This window comes from Chionomys nivalis, chromosome 18 (assembly GCF_950005125.1).
Source record: "Chionomys nivalis chromosome 18, mChiNiv1.1, whole genome shotgun sequence".
Taxonomy (NCBI): domain Eukaryota; kingdom Metazoa; phylum Chordata; class Mammalia; order Rodentia; family Cricetidae; genus Chionomys; species Chionomys nivalis.
This window is the reverse complement of record NC_080103.1, coordinates 8,396,997-8,414,723: the sequence shown is the minus strand read 5'-3', so window position 1 is coordinate 8,414,723 and position 17,727 is coordinate 8,396,997. Positions and strand designations below refer to the sequence as shown.

General features: G+C 43.6%; 1 protein-coding gene across 1 annotated transcript in view; it reads right to left on the bottom strand.

Annotated features, from left to right (window-relative positions):
* Positions 1 to 17,319, bottom strand: part of Them4 (thioesterase superfamily member 4) — a 28,121-nt gene extending 10,802 nt beyond the window's left edge. Inside the window, exons 1-4 of the mRNA XM_057793657.1 lie at positions 17,044 to 17,319; positions 8,232 to 8,418; positions 2,367 to 2,526; positions 1,354 to 1,461 (exon numbers count right to left, since the gene is read on the bottom strand). Coding sequence (XP_057649640.1) covers positions 1,354 to 1,461; positions 2,367 to 2,526; positions 8,232 to 8,418; positions 17,044 to 17,115 — 527 coding nt within the window. The 5' untranslated portion in view covers positions 17,116 to 17,319. The remainder of the gene's footprint in view (positions 1 to 1,353; positions 1,462 to 2,366; positions 2,527 to 8,231; positions 8,419 to 17,043) is intronic.
* Between the last annotated feature and the right edge of the window lie 408 nt (positions 17,320 to 17,727).

Below are 17,727 nucleotides of genomic sequence, written 5' to 3'. Positions count from 1 at the left end.
ACATCTGTGGGGACCTGAATGCTGAGGACATCCTTTCCTGGCTGTTTTTAGATGATAAATTTCAATCTTGCCTAACTTTAATTTGAAGTTACCATTATTGGCCACTAGAGAGGAAGAAATGAAAATAACAATTCTCTGTTTTCTGTTTCCGTTTGAAGGAAGGTAAGGAACAAGGGAACTACAGGAGAAGGCAAGCAGCTCTGTCTTTTTTCTAATTGGACCTCTGGGTCTGGCAAACTACAGCCCACTGGCTCCTCTTCTTTCTAAGTTAGTTTTACTGGAACACAGTTATTCTTATGCACTATCTATAGCTGCTCCTGTACTTTCATGGCTGGGTTGAAAAGCTGTGTCACACACTACACAGACCACAAATATAAAATATTAACAGAAAATGTCTACTGATCTCTGAAATACTTTTCTATAGGATGATACTAGTCTAATACACCTAAGTATTATCTATAGAAAATGACTTAACATCTGTGAAGCACGGCTTCCAAAAGCTAGCACTCAGGTAACACGGCTTTTGTGATGTGTAAAGGGGGGATGTTTAGTAACTTACGTACGTTTGTGGTGGTAACCCCCAAGCTTCCCTTGAGACTTCATATTTTGAAGCCTTTGTTCTTACACTGTTTTTGACCTTCAGCTCATTCTCTATTCCTTGCTAGAAGCCGTTCTGTTGTCTGGGGTGGGAGTGTAGCTGGATGGTGACAATCACGCTGAACTTTGCTTCTGACACATATAAAACTCATCTTATTTCCACTCCATTTCTCTGTGTAAAGTGAGGAGAACCCTTTCTCTTATTTTTAATATGTAGGGGATATTTGGGCTCCATCCAGATCTTACTGAGTGAGATGCTCAGCTGGCTGGGGCACTTGCTGCTGAGCCTGATGGCTGTGTTTAATCTGTGGGGTCCACATGCTAGAGGGAGACAGCTGACTCTTACAGGTTGCCCTCTGATTCTATACACACAACATGGCATATACCCCTTCCTCACATATATACAAATTAATAAAAAATAAAAATAAATTATTTCCTGGGTGATGCTTTACTCAAACATACAGAGCCAGAGCAGTCCCCACCCTATAACTGGCATAGATTCCAGTTACTGACGGAAGGAATGATTCTGAAGAATGACTCTCTCTTCCCAGAATTTCTTTGTGAGTTTGGTGGAAGCTACTCTTTGTAGAACTTTGAGAGCTGAGGCTTGGTGGCTTCCTCACTGTCCTGCTTCTCCATCTCCCTTGCTAGTCCTTCAGGAGCACTTCCTGGATAATAACAAACATACACCTTGACTCAGGATCTGCTGCTGGAGAATCTGACTTAAGAACATAAGAAGAACTATCATGGACTTACTTTTTATAGTCGATGTTGAGGTTGGCAGTCATGGCAATTCCCTCAGCGATTGCACACATGCCAGTAGTAACATCAATGATGGTTGCAATGGCACCTCCATGAACAAATCTAGCCACAACAGCAGTAGAAGAGAAAGTTTCAGAAGGTCAGGAAATAGCCTCTCAAGATGTAAATTATTCAAGTATCTTTATACATTTACCTCATGTTCAGTGTATTTAATGTTTACATATATATATGTATGTATATGTACACACACATCTCCTTACTTTATTCATAGCAGAAAGGATACTTGTGATAAAACTGGAGCTTGGTACTGATCATATTATAGAATAAAGAGCTAAACTTTAATTTGGAAACATTTAAAAGTTTAGAAAGTGTGCCGGGCGATGGTGGCGCACGCCTTAAATCCCAGCACTCGGGAGGCAGAGGCAGGCGGATCTCTGTGAGTTCGAGATCAACCTGGTCTACAGAGCTAGTTCCAGGACAGGCTCCAAAGCCACAGAGAAACCCTGTCTCAAAAAGCCAAAAAAAAAAAAAAAGTTTTGAAAGTGGGGCTCAAGAGTTCAGAGCACATAGTCTTGCAGAGCATCCAAACTCAGTTCCCAGCGCCCACACAACTCCAGCTCCAGGAGGACCGGACACCTCCGGATTCCTTTGGTACTGGCACACACACAGTTAGTTTAAAGTAATAATAAAAGGAATCTTTAAAGTTTAGGAAGTGCAGATAAATAAAAGGAAGAAACCTTTAAACCCTACTACTACCATCAAGTCATGGCAAACCACTGTAAACATGTTCATCATACTCTGCTGTTCTATAATATATTATATGCATCATTTAATATTATGTTAAAATTTTGAAATTAGCCAACATAGATAATATTCAACTAGTGTGTTATAAGCATCTTTCTATACCAATAAATATATATTTATATTACCATTTTAATGTTGTCTTTGTAGTCCCTGAATATGTGAGAATAACTCTTTCTGCTCCATGCTGCTAGGATAGTTCTTACCCAGGTACCCCTTGCAGGTGAAGACCTCCTTGAAACAAACAAACCATCTTCTTCTCCACTTTATTATAGAACATCACATACTCAAAGCCCAGGCCTTCCTCTAAGCTTCTGCTGAACTGTTGGGCCTTTGACATTTGTTCTTCATTCATAAACCTGGGATCTGTAAAGAAAATAAGGGTATGGGACAGGAGGGCAAAAAACAGATAGAAAAACGCCGTGACACTCAAGTCCAGATGGATCAAAGACCTCAATATCAGTCCGAACACACTGAACCTGATAGAAGAGAAAGTGGGAAGTACTCTACAACACAGGGCACAGGAGACCACTTCCTACGTACAAACCCAGCAGCACAGACATTAAGGGCATCATTGAATAAATGGGACCTCCTGAGACTGAGAAGCTTCTGTAAAGCAAAGGACACTGTCACTAAGACAAAAAGGCAACCCACTGACTGGGAGAAGATCTTCACCAACCCCGCAACTGACAAAGGTCTGATCTCCAAAATATATAGAGAACTCAAGAAAGTAGACTGTAAAGGGCTAATCAACCCAATTATAAAATGGGGCACTGAGCTGAACAGAGAATTTTCAACAGAATAAGTTCAAATGGCCAAAAGACATTTAAGGTCATGCTCAACTTCCCTAGCGATCAGGGAAATGCAAATCAAGACAACTTTAAGATACCATCTTACACCTGTCAGAATGGCTAAAATGAAAAACACCAATGATAGCCTTTGCTGGAGAGGTTGTGGAGAAAGGGGTACACTCATCCATTGCTGGTGGGAATGCAAACTTGTACAACCACTTTGGAAAACAGTGTGGCGGTTTCTCAGGAATTTCGGGATCCACCTACCCCTGGACCCAGCAATACCACTCTTGGGAATATACCCAAGAAATGCCCTATCATACAACAAAAGTATATGCTCAACTATGTTCATAGCAGCATTGTTTGTAATAGCCAGAACCTGGAAACAACCTAGATGCCCTTCAATGGAAGAATGGATGAAGAAAGTATGGAATATATACATATTAGAGTACTACTCAGCAGTAAAAAACAATGACTTCCTGAATTTTGCAGGCAAATGGACGGAAATAGAAAACACTATCCTGAGTGAGGTGAGCCAGACCCAAAAAGAGGAACATGGGATGTATTCACTCATATTTGGTTTCTAGCCATGAACAGGGGACGTTGAGCCTATTATGCGTGGTCCTAGAAAGCTAATTAAGAAGGTGAACCCAAAGAAAAACATTTAGGCGATGAAAGGAGACAGAGACAAAGACCCACATTAGAGCACCGGACTGAAATCTCAAGGTCCAAATCAAGAGCAGGAGACAGAGCACGAGCAAGGAACTCAGGACCGCGAGGGGTGCACCCACACACTGAGACAATGGGGATGTTCTATCAGGAACTCACCAAGGCCAGCTGGCCTGGGTCTGAAAAAGCATGGGATAAAACCGGACTTGCTGAAAATAATGGACAATGAGGACTACTGAGAACTCAAGAACAATGGCAATGGGTTTTTGATCCTACTGCACGTACTGGCTTTGTGGGAGCCTAGGCAGTTTGGATGCTCACCTTACTAGACCTGGATGGAGGTGGGTGGTCCTTGGACTTCCCACAGGGCAGGGAACCTGGATTACTCTTAGGGATGATGAGGGAGGGGAACTTGATGGGGGAGGGGGAGGGAAATGGGATGTGGTGGCGGGGAGAAGGCAGAAATCTTTAATAAATAAATAAACAATAAAAAAATAAAATAAAAAAAAAAAAGAAAAACGCCATGACAGAACTAAGCATCCGTGCTCTGCTAAAATCATATGTGGGTAGATAACTGATTGAAATACCAAAGAAAGGAATGGAAAGGTCACAGAAACAGTGGCTAGAGATGTAGTTTAAGTGGCAGAGTGCTTGCCTAGCAGGCACAAAGCCCTGGGTTCCCAAGCCCCAGCACCACATAAAACGGTGTGTGGTAGTGGTAGTTTGTGGCTATAATGTTGGAACTTCGGAGATAGAAGCAGAAAGATTAGAGGTTCAAGGCCATTCTTGGCTACGTGGTGAGTTTGAGGCCAGTCTGGACTGCATAAACCTTCTCTCAAAACAAACTAAAACTAAAACAAACAGACAAAATGAACAGAATATAACAGAACACAAACTTTCTGGGACAGCAAAAAAACATATATGCAAACATACATGGACAGAGTTAAAAAAAACACCCAAAATGCCCACATACACATGACAATTAGTGAACATGGCAGGAAACTGAGCGAAGCAGTGAATTCTTCTGGGCTCAAGTGTGGTTTAAATGGAATTTAGCAAGAATGAATAATCCGACAGCAAGGAAATGGTTTTCCTGGCAGATGTGAATTTACCCTGCTATCCTGAATTAGAAACAGAGTTAGTTTAGCCTAATAAATCATCTTTTTGTCAGAACTATTGTGGCTCCTGAGATCAACTTAAGAGTTTAACATTTCTGGTCAAGATTATCAAATTGTAAGGTAATTTATAAACATGGGAAAAATAAGTAAAACACATTTGTTAAGAGAATTTGAGCATCTACCCCTGTTTAACTGAGGAAGAATCTGCTGTTTGACATTTGGGTTAAAGCCTCAGACTGAAGAGTGCTGCCGGCTGTAAAGGAACACCAGGAGATTGGCACTCTTGGTGGGAGGAGGACTCTGATGAAGGCCAACTTTACACTATAAAATGAATAATGCCCACCAAAATTGGCATGCAGATCAGTAACAGTTTCCATGCAAAACCAAGAAGGTAGAAGCCAGGCTGCATCCGGTCAAGAGCATTCAATGAATTGTGTGATGTCAGAATAACTGTAGTAAAATCAACAACACTACTTTTATAGTGCTAGCGATTAGACCCAGGGCTCTGGGCGCACTAGCCAAGTCATCTAATAGTTAATCCTGTGGACTGGGGTGGGACTGGTTTCAGTTAGAACAGGGTCTCACCGTGTAGCCCAGGATGGCCTCAAACTTTCATCCTCCTGTCTGAGCCACCTGAGTATCAAAACGATAGGCATCCTCTGCCATACCCAGCATGAACATTTACTTTTAAGTAATTTGTAATAGTTGAAATTTAATAATGCAACTTACTTAAGAGTTAACTTTTCCTTTTATTGATAAAAGAATAATTCTTGGCTCTCAGCTGAAGAAACAGAAATCTGAAAATGACCAACTATTCTTGGTTAATTTGACTTTTGTTTCATTTATTCCTTCAGCCATGAGAACACCAAGGCATGGGAGGGTAAAGCATTTTGCCCAAACTCACACAGATTTCTATGCTGTGTAGAACCAGAATTTCAACCTAAACGTGTGAGACTAAGTGTGGTGGTTAGTATTTCTGTCAATCTGACACAAGCTAAAGTCATTCGGAAAGAGGAAACCTTAAAGGTGGAGGGGCAGCCTCCATCCTTCTGCCCATAGTCGAGCTTGAGAGATATTTTGTTGATTAGTGATTGGCTGGGGAGGACCCAGCTCACTGGGGGCGGTGGCACCCCTGGGTCCTGGGTGGTATAAGAAAACAGGCTGAACAAGCCATGCAGAGTAAGTCGTCAGGAAGCAGCCTTCCTCTGTGGTTTCCGCTTGAGTTCTTGCTTCCCTTCATAATTGGCTTGTAAACAGTAAACATAAAATAAACCCTTTCCTTTTCAACTTGATTTAAGTCATGGCGTTCACAGCAACAGAAAGCAAGCCAGGACCTGAAGTTCCAATGATCAGCTTTTCAGTGGCTCCTAAGGCCATGAGACTGAAGGGGCGTACAATGATAGAGAGTATTATGTACTGAGAAATGGGTGCACCCACGAAAGTCTGGTGGCCGAGTGTTGGAGTGGTCCCGGGGGACTAGGATGAGTACACAGTTGTGGCAGGTCTGCCTGTTTCTGAGAAAGGTGTGGCAGGGAGCAATGTCACAAGCAGGCCAAGGGAAGGGAACATGGCACAACGACCTTTATTCGTGGTAAATTCATTCATGCAGGCTAGAAGCAGATCAAGCTCGGGTACAGGGAGGAGGGGACAAGAAGTGAGGAGAGCTTGGAAATGCCCTTCTGCTGGCTTCCACTTTTATTTAGTGAAACCTGCTGAGAGTAGGGGGGAGGAAGTAGAGGTGTGAGCAGAAAGGAGGCAGGACACAGGCATCCAGAAGAGCCCAGTCAGTAGACCTGGGAAACAGGGACAGGCTGCCAGGAAACATTAAGGGCTAATTAGAAGTCATCAAATATTGTGTAAAACTCTCAGAGAATTAATTAAAATAGTTATTTAATACAAAGTGTGTTAAAAATAAAACCAACCAAACAACCCAGAATGATGGGAAGTGTAATTTGTGAGTGTTAGGCATGAGGTAGTCTTTGGGTCTGAAGTCTGAGAGATTAGAGGATGTGCTGGCTAGTTTATGTCAGCTTAACATTAGCTATTATGTCAACTTGGCATAAGCTAGAGTCATCAGAGAGGAGGGCGCCTCAGTTGAGGAAATGCCTCTGTAAGGCATTTTCTTAATTAGTGACTGATGGGGGAGGGTCCAGCATCTCATGGATGATGCCACCCTTAAGCTGGTGTTCTATAGGAAAGCAGGTTGAGCAAGCCATGGGGAGCAAGCCAATAAGCAGCACCCCTCCATGGCCTCTGCTCCTGCCTCCAAGTTCCAGTCCCACTTGAGTTCCTGTCCGGACTTCCTTCAGTGATGGACTACAGTGTGGAAGTAGAAGGCAAATAAACACTTTCCTCCCCAACTGGCTTTTGAACATGGCGTTTCATCGTAGCAATAGTAATCCAAACTAAGGCAAAGCGTAATTTAAGCATTCTGATCTTATCAAAGGGAAGAGCCCAGATTTTGAAGTAAAGAGAAAAGAGATTGGTGATGTCAGCTTCAAGATTCTAGGTTGGGAGGATTTTTTTTTTAATGGTTTTTCAAGACAGGGTTTCTCATGTAACAGTTCTAGCTGTCCTAGAACTAGCTCTTGTAGACCAGGCTGGCGTCAAATTCAGAGATCCACCCGCCTCTACCTTCCGAGTGCTGGGATTAAAGGCGTGCGCCACCACTGCTTGTCTTAAAATTAAGATCTCTTGTTTGTTTGTTTGTTTCTGTTTTTTCAAGACAGGGTTTCTCTGTGTAGCTTTTTTTTTTTTTTTTTTTTTTTTGGTTTTTCGAGACAGGGTTTCTCTGTGGTTTTGGAGCCTGGCCTGGAACTAGCTCTTGTAGACCAGGCTGGTCTCGAACTCACAGAGATCCGCCTGCCTCTGCCTCCCAAGTGCTGGGATTAAAGGCATGCGCCACCACCGCCCGGCTTCTGTGTAGCTTTTTGAGCCTGTCCTGGAACTAGCTCTGTAGACCAGTCTTGTCTCGAACTCACAGGGATCCGCCTGTCTATGTCTCCCAAGTGCTGGGATTAAAGGCGTGCGCCACCACCACCTGGGATCATCTTATTTTTGATATGTTTTATTTTCTCCCACAATTCACAAAATTTCGTGAGATTTCTGGCCTATGAAAGTAGGGACTATAGAACCCACTGTACTATTGCTTTTTTTTTCTTTCCCCTCTTCCTAATCTCCTTCCCATTTCCCTTACTTTTTCTTTCTCTCTTCTCAATCCCTCCTTGCACTGTTTCCTGACACTCCTTTCTTCCTTCCTCCCCACTCCGAAATGGGGTCTTACTATGTAGCCACTGCTGGTCATGAACGGACATTGTGATCCAAGCTGGCTTTGAGCTTATGCTCTTTTTGCCTATGCCTACTGAGAGGATTATACACATGGAAAAATTACCATGTCTGGCTCTTCCTTCTTTTAAGTAATAATTAGTGTTTCAATCTGTTACACTTTACATTGATGTTCAAATATTATTTATGGGAAAGTGGCTGTTCTTACCAACAAAACGGGTTTGGAAGTCTTTAAGGGTTTGAGTAGGATTTTGTCTGTATGAGGGCAAACGTTTCCAGGAGCCATCTTCACACTTCTTCATGAACTGGTCAAAGAGGAGTCTTAGGTCCTTGCTCCAGCTGGGGTTTGGGAGACCATAGTCCTTGGGAATGACTTTCTCAGAGGAAAATAACCTCTAAAAGACAAAAAGGAATAGGAGGTATGTGCTATTTCATATTTCTACAACCTCCTAAGACTACCATGCTGCTTTTCTTACTGCTAGAAGATGATCACTTCAAAATGGCTGGGAACTTCAGCGCTCATTAGACCTCCACCCCTTCATAGAAATGACAGAATGACAGAGGGTCAACGGTTTTCCCAACTTCTCTCAGCTAGTTACTGGTAGAGATAGTATTAAGCCCAGGTGAGCCAGTCATCAGAAATAGAGAGATGGACAGGTGAGATATACATGGGGTGTTAGTTTGAATGTAATTGGCCCCCATAATCTCATAGGGAGTGCACTATTAGGAGGTGTGGCCTTGTTGGAGTAGGTGTGGCCTTGTTGGAGGAAATGTGTCACCACATTTGGGGGTAGGCTTTAAGGTTTCCTATGCTCAGGATACCACCCAGTGTCCAGATCATTTTCTGTTGCCTGCAAGATGTAGGACTCTCGGCAACTCTGCCAGTATCGTGTATGCCTACACATCACCATGTTCCCGACCATGATGATAATGGTCGTGAGTCACATCAATTAAATGTTTTCCTTTATAATAGTCGCTGTGGCCATGGTGTTTCTTCATAGCAATAGAGACCCTAACTATGACACACAGGAAGCTGGAACACAAGGGAATGCTAGTATTTGGCTTTTTGACCTGAATATTGATAAGTAGAGACTAGCCATTTGGAAAGAGTAGCATAAAAATAGAACTAAAACCAACCAACCAAATAGCAACAACAAAATTAGTGTGTGCAAACATAAGGAGGCATGAGACAGTTTTGAAAGTTTTTATTTACTCTATGCAATAGGAACTATTGTCCACATTGTACAGATGATAAAATTAAGGTCTAAAAGAAGCTAGGCACAGTGTAAGAAAAGGAGCAGAAGGATACGGAGGTATAGGCAAAGCCTCAATGCTAAGCTAACTGGTTTGAGTCCTATCTGCAGCATTCTCTGATTATTTAAGCAGGGAGTGACATGCTTGGATTTGGCCATAATAGGAAAGAGAATGGTAATGTTCAAGATTGCATGGAGGATTCTACTTGGAGGCTATTGGGGTAACTCAGCAAGAATTATTAGATCATAAAGCAGAACTCAGAGACTACTTCCATAAAGCAAATGAAGGAATAGGATAAACACTATACCAATCCCTGGTGTATGAATGGCACCATGGAGTAAATGACAGTTAATTATAAGAAAGAATACAAGAGGGACAAGGAGGAAGCTCAGAGACAGAGGCTGGTGTCATGGTAACCATGACTGTCACTCATGCTATTCCTCTGGAGCACTGAGCATTGCCACCATTCCAGTCAACATCCGAGATGTAGAGGACCAGGAAGACAGAGTGTGATCTATGAAGGAGCACAAAACAGATGCTCATAGGGAGCAGACAGGGGAGGCCAGCAGAAATCTCAGGACAGTTAACATTAAAGAAGGCATCAACCATGTGGCATTCTCCTTCTGGTCACCGTTATCAATCCATCTTGATTAATGTATGTTTGACTTGGACCACACCCCTGACATCAAGACACCATGCTTACTCTCTGGTGGAAGAACTGACTTCCGCTGATGCCTTAGTTGGCTCCAGTCCCGATTCAATAGGAAGAACAGAGGGAGCCTGTCCCCAGCACTCTACGAAACCAAACACTGGATTAGTGAGATGACTCACTGGGTAAAGGCGTCTGCACCAAGCCTGATGACCTAAATTAGATCCCTGGAACCTATATAGTGGGAGGAGAGAACTAACAAAGTTGTCCACAAAGTTGTCCTCCGACTTCTATTAAAAAATAAAATGTAAACAAAACAAAACAACAACAACCCTTCCATGGAGATGGAAGTACTTGATTTTGTGGTACTAGAGAAACGAGAAAACAAACAGAAATAACATTTTGCCTGTAGCTCAGGATAAGTAACTTCATTTTCTATGCCTCTTTGACTGGTTTATCCCTTCAGAACCCAGCTTAGATAATCTAGGAAAGACAGAAAAACTGGGAGAGGCAGAAAAAAAACTCTGCCCATTATTTCTCCCTGTAAATAAAATTGTGGGAAAATATTGATGTATTTCCTGCAAGTTCTTTTCACGCACTGCTCTGCATCCTGGCTTACACTGCCAAGGTAGTTCACTTTACATTTTTTCCTGGCAAGCCTCTGGCAGCAAAAACCTTGCATAGTTCCAAAATCGTAAACGTCATTCAGCAGATTTTTTCCCTCTTTTTATACTGCTCATGCCCATTGAAGTTGCTGTTTGTTGGGGAACATTATTTTAAGGTGTGTGACTGTTGTTTATGCTGCATTTGTTTACGCGAATGTAAAGCTGTGGTTCTTTGCCTGCCTGTAACACCTGATGATCCCAATAAGCACTAAATATTAAATAGCGAGACAAGAGCAAGGGGGGGGGGGCTGGCAGGCAGAGAGTATAAATAGGAGACCTCTGGATGCGGAGAAGGAGCAATGAGAGAACAAGGGAAGGAGGACGTCAGGGACCAGCCACCCAGCCAGTCACAGAGTAAGAAGCCTGCGCAAGAGGTAGAATAATTAGTTAAGAAAAGCTGGGAAGAAACAAGCCAAGCTAAGGCCAGGCATTTATAACTAAGAATAAGTGTCCATGTGTGATTTATTTGGGAGTTGGGTGGTGGACCACCAAAAGAGTCAAAAAGCTAAAAGAGTAATAAATCACGCTCTATCTATTCTTTTACTTTTCACTGAGAAAAGTTTTAAAGGAGTGGAAAGATGGCAAAAGCCAGAGGATCGAGCACTTTGCCATGAGGTTGTGTTTCCTAGTATACAGCAGTAATGTTGCCCCAACATGACTGCCCAATGTGAGTTGAACAAGGATGATAGCAATGGACATGCTAAACTACACAGTGACCAGCCCAAGAGGCTTCAACCCTTTACAGAGAACTACAGGCAACTGAGTAAAGCTGGGATTGGGAGGAAGAGGCGGTCTTCCCCAGGGAAGAGCACACCAATTGGTTGTCCAGTCCCAAACAGTCAGTGCTGAAACATGCATACTAGTAATATTATATGGACTTGACAGTTATATCTGTGATTATGTATGCATATATAAATACATATAAGCATACAAGAACAACTGATGATAAAAGAGGTGAATTTAAAGGAGAGGGAAGAGGGTATATTGTGGTGATAATTAGTTTGTCATCTAACAAATAAAGCTTGCTTGAAGATCATACTAGTTAGCCATAGAGGTCAGGCAGTGGTGGCACACACCTTTAATCCCAGCACTGGGGATACAGAGGCAGACTGATCTGTAAGTTCAAGGCCACCCTGGGCTACACAAAATTGAATCAGTCTAAAAGAGAAACAGAGGTCTTGATCCCAAGACTCGGGAATCCCGTGCCTTTAATCCCAGCACTAGGGAGGTGGAGACAGGAGTGATGTGGCTGGGCTGAGAGAGGAATATACGGCGGAAAGAGACAGGAGTTTAGAGCATTCAGTTTGATGACTTGTAGAGACAGAATACCCCATTAGGTCTGAGAATTTCATAGAGATAGGAACTAATGGCTGGCTACTCTGCTTCTTTGATCTTTCAGTTTTTACCTCCCCCCCCATATCTGACTCTGGGTTTTTATTATTAAGACCAATTAGAATTCATGCTATATCATATGAGAGGGCTTACAGTGTAAAATGAAAGGGAGAAATGTATTTAAAATACAATCACAAAATAAACAAAAGTTTTATTTCGTTTTGTTTTTGAGACAGGGTGCTGCTATATAGCCCAAGCCGGCCTAAAGTCTGTGATCTTCCTGCCTCCCAAATGTGGAATCACAGGTATGTACAACTGTGTCCAGCCTGAGAGTCTCATTATTTATTTATAAGATCAGGTCTCACTATGATGGCCTGGAATTCATTATGTAGATCTGGCTGGCTTTGAGCTCACAGAGATCTGCCTGCCTCTGCCTACCTGGTGCTAGGATTAAAGCTGTGCATCACACCATACTAGTTCTTTGCAGGAAACTGTTCTCTTCTTCCACTGTGGGATCAAACTCATGTCTTGAGGATTGTGAGCAGGTACCTTTACCCAACTTGCATTTTGCAAGCACAGTACCCCCACCCTGTCTCTGCTGTCTCTCTTATTGATTTACTTCGGGATAGGTCTCACTATATGTAACCTTGCCTGGCCTGGTACTCAATGTGTAGAGCAGGCTGACCTTGAATTCAGAGAGCCACCTATCTCTGTCTCCCGTGCTGGCATTATTATGAGTGTGTCATCATTCCTGGCACATTTTCATCTCTTTAAACATTTAACATTTCTTGGTTCTAGTAACTTTCAAGTGTCTTTCTTTTCCTTTATGAACTATATAGTAGGGGTTTGGGGCGATGGCTTGGAGATGGCTCTGTGGGTGAGAGGTGTTTGCAAGCACGAGGACCTGAGTGTAAATCCTCGCACCCATAGAAGCTGGTCATGGCTGAATGTGCCTGTAACCCCAGCACTGAGAGTGTGGAGACAGGTAGATCCCCAAGAGCTTGGTGGCCAGACAGCCTAGCCAAAATCTCCAGTTTCTAGTTTAATGAAAGCCTCTGTCTTAAGGCAAAAGTAAGGTGCAGAGTGATAAAGGAGGGCTACCTGACAGCCTGCCCTGGGCTCTGTACGCATGTGATGAGTGCGCCACACATCTACATAATAGGGCTTGGGGATACAGCTCAGTGGTAGGACACCGATTTGATCAGCCCCCTGCCCCCCAAAAGAACATACCTCCACTATAATAAACCACTGTAAACTGTAACCACCACCCACCTGTGCTGTGGTTTTATACTCATGTGACTATATTTCGATATTGGTTATTCAGCCTCTATATTCCTTCCACCCTTACTTGTCTCTCCCCTTTCTAGTCTCTAGCAACCAGTACTTTCTGCTTCTATGACTTTAGCTTTTTTTAATTCCCAGAGTTCTTCAAATAAAAGTTTCCTTAATATACTCTTAATCTGAGAAATAAATTTTTCTGTGTTGCCATTTAAAATGATTCAGTATTCACTTTTCTGTGTTCTTAGCCTTATTACCATATGTGTATGTAGACGTATGGTATATGTGCATGTGTCTGCTTGGGTGTGCTTGGCATACATGTGAAGGGTATCTCACATCCTGCTCTGTTATACCTTTGAGATAGGATCTTTCATTGAACTTGGAACTAGGCTGGTGGCCAGAAAGCTCTGGGGATCTACTATCTCTACCTGCCACAGTGTTACCCACTCAAATGGCCACGCTCAGTTCATTTCTGTGTGCGTGTCTGTGTGAGTGTAGGCAATGTGTGTGCGGGTACCTGTGGATACCAGAAGACGGTGTTGGCTCACCTGGAGCTGGAGCTGCAGGCAGTTGTGAGCCGTCCCATGAGGTGCTCTGGAAGAGCAGGATGACTGTTTGAATGAGAATGGACCCTACAGGCTCATATATTTTAATATTTGGTTCCCAATTGGTAGAGCTATTTGGGAGAGATTAGGAGGTATGGTTTTATTGGAGGCAGTGTGTCCATGGGGGAGGACTCTGCGACTTTAAAGCTCACATCATTCCTGGTTAACTCTCTTTGCCTCCTACTTGCAGCACGGTGCCTGCCTGCAGCCATGCCTCCTACCATGATGGTTATGAACTCGCTCTCCAGAGCTGTAAACCCCAAATACATGCCTTTTTCTATAAGGGGCCTTAGTCATGGTGTCTTCAAAGTGTCTCGGCTCCACTCAGATCTCTTAAATAGGAAACCCCAGCTTGCAACAGTTCTAATATCCTTTTATAGGCTAATGAAATACAGTTAACTGAAGTCTTTTAGTAATCAGAAGAACTCCTGGGCTCTCCTACCAATGTAAGTTGTTTTTTTTTTTTTTTTTTTTTTTTTGAGACAGTGTCTCACTTTGCAGACCAGGCTGGCCTGGAACACACAGAGCTCTGCCTGCTTCTGCTTCCTAAGTGCTGGAATCAAAGGTATATTCTACCACACCCAGCAGTCTGATTTTAACTTTTAAACATAATTCAAAAAATTTTCTTGAGTTCTATAATATGGCCTGTTTTTATACCAGGGACAGGAAAGACAAAAAGAAAAAATCTAGGCCCTGCCTTCAGGTGTTAGTAGCCCCAGATATGGAAATATTACTACAGACAGAGAGACAAGTGCTTTCAGGGAATACTTAAAAGCAAATAAGCAAACAACACACATCAACAACAACAAAAACAACACACCCAGAGTGATTCCTTGCAGCTAAAGCTCATGAAGGTGAGAACTAGGGTTACACTAAGCAAAGACACAGAGGCTAAAAAGACTACATAACACACTAGATTGACAAAACAAGCGGATCACACCACAGGTCTTAAATTTAACCTTCTAGGTCAATCAATGGTTTAAAGAATTAGTGTGAAAGGTGATTTTAGGTAGCACAAGGACAAAGACTGACGTATATTTAAATATTATATATAACATAATATGTAATTACAGTAATAATAAAATCCTTCCTATATATATCACAGAAGAACATGAGTAGCACATGAGGTAACACACAGAAAATTTAAAACTATTTTTCTTCTTTTTTAAAGTAAAAGACAATCATGTAAAAATTTCACGAAGGCGATACTTGAGTGTTGAAATGCCTTTTTCCATGATGAGCCTTCAGCAAAGGAACAACATTGGTTTTCAGAAGGTTTCATCAAGTGAAAAAACAATGAGAAGGAAAGGGAAAGTGGAAAGATCGTTATAAAGGTCTAGGTCAGAAGGTCCACAGAGAATTAGGTATGGAGTAATAAGAAGAAAAGGTTCAAGTGACAGCACCAGAACCCAGGGAAACGGGAGTTACTAACTTCAGGAAAGAGAAAGCACTAGAGTCTTGGGTGACTCCAGAGTTGTGGCTTTGATGGCATGGTTAGAAGAAAAAGGTGTTTGTGAGGGTGGAAGTGTGGGTCAGAGAGAATGGGTCTGAGGGATGCTGAGTTACCTTAGATGGACAAAACCACTCAGTTTCCAGTTCAAAGAGGCGAGAACTAAGAGCTACTTGCAGTAAATGCACTTGTAAACCCACTGCACAGTTGCACTGAAGGATGAATCCAAGGGTCATTGCCCTTTGTTCTCAGTAGAGCAAAGGTCAGGCTTGATCTTTAGTTACAGATTTATCAAGGTTGGACTTGTAAGAAAAGTTATGGCCTTTTATGCCTCCTTAAAGATGTCGAGCCTATAAATACTAACGCTTAATTGTTTACAGCACAGACTGCCAGGCACCAACGTGTAACTAAAGAAACTAATTCACCTTTGTGGTTGTATAATTAGCACAGTGCATTTTCCTTTCTAGTGGGCAAGATGGTACCTGATTAATAATCTGCATTCATTATTCTTTTAAAGTTGTGTGTACATGTGTGTCCATGTCCACCACTGAGCTACACCTTCAGCGCTCACTTTCTATCTAGCAGGAAGCTGCAGCAGCTTGAGAGAGATGCCACAGCCATCTAGCAATCAAAGTTCGCTTTTGGTTCTTGCTCAGTAGAGAGCTGTTCCCTGTTGTCCCTCAGTCATTTATTTTAACAAAAATTCAGGCATTTGAATTTAGCAAACTGACCCCATTCTCCCAAACTAGACCATAAAATCCTTGGGAGGAAAATTTTTTTTCTTTTTCCTTACCTAACTGTAATATGTCTTACTCCTTATCAATGGCCAATTATGCCTGTAGGGCCCAGCCATGACAGGCTCAACAGAGACCACTCAGACACCACCCAGGAACAGACCATCCAAAGGATGGTCCCAACCATTGCAGATAGGATCATCTGATGTCCCTTAGTACAGCACATACCTATCCCCTTTTCACCAGGGCACCCTTAGACAAATGTCAGTCAATCACGGGTGCTCAACCTTAGAAATCCCTCACCTCAAACTCTTATAAAAAACCCCACCCCAATTGACCTGGGGGTTCTCTGCTCGTGCCAATGCGCTGGACACTGAGAGTCGGGGTTCGAACTTGAATAAGAATAAAGGCTCTTTGGTTTTACAAATGGGACTCGGTCTCCTTGTTGGTTTTGGGGGGACTCTGCGGATCTGAGCATAACAATGCCTGGAATATTGTTGGAGCTCAACAAGTACTGACTGCATCAGTGAACAAAGCAGGGATATAAATAAGGGCAGGGGATTATTTAAGACTTACATTCCAGGCATGCTATACGCTTCCCTTGCATTATCTCATTTAACCTTATAACATCCTCTAAGATGATGAAAATGGGCTAGAGAGGGCATAATTGATTATCTGACAGTGGGAAGCCTTTTCCCCTGTTGGTTATAATGAATCAGAGACCATCGGGATTAGATCCTGGAAAGGGTAAGTGTTCTTCTCCAGCGTTCTATAATGGCTGGCTCTTTCACGGCTTTTCTGGATGATCTTGCTAACCATTATTATTTCAGTAGCAGTGGCGGTCCTATCCCTGCTGACCTATCTCAACCTCGAGTTACGTTCCCTTCCCGATCCTCCCGATTTGAGTCTCAGGGCTGAAGAGCCGGTGCCCCGTTACAGCCGAGGATCGGCTGTCTTCCCCGCTCGCACCATCACCGGGGCGACCCAGGACTCGCAGCAGAGGATCGGCTGTCTCCCCCGCTCGCACCATCACCGGGGCGACCCGGGACTCACCCACACTGCTCCGGGCCTCCTCGCAGGCGGGACACCAAGAGCGCGCAGGCGCGTAGCGCAGCTTCTTAGCATCGCTCAGGCCAGGGCAGGACGCCGCTGTGTCCTCTCATCCAGAAAGAGCCGCATAATCACACGCGCCGACACGCCGGCTCCGGACTATTAACGGTGGAGGCGGGTGGAGGGCGGAGCCGCGCGCCGCCGGAGCGCCTCCCCGAGCCCGGGCGGACCGACTCCCCGCCGCCCGCCGTTGGTTCCGGGACACTTTGCGCCCGGCTCCCTCTCGCGGTTCCCTCTGGCAGGGACTCCTGCACTAGCGCGGCGCGTTAGCTGACGCCTTTAGTTCGAGTCCCCAGGCAATTAGCGCTCCACCCTGCGAAAGGCTCAGCACCTCGGGCAGACAGGAGTGAATGACCTTTGGGAGCCGGTTGCTGGTGTGGAAGTACGGTCTTCCTTCCGGGGCAGGGCATTTGCACGTTTAAAATTGTCAGTCCCTCCGGGAGGTGGTGGCGCACACCTTTAATCCGGGTACTTAGAAGGCAGAGACGGGTGGGTCTCTGGATCCGAGGCCAGCTTGGTCAACAGAGCGAGTTCCAGGACAGCCAGGGATACACAAGAGAAGCCCTGTCTAGTCTCAAAATACAAAAACAAAACAAACAAAAAACAACCAAACAAAAGAACAGCAAC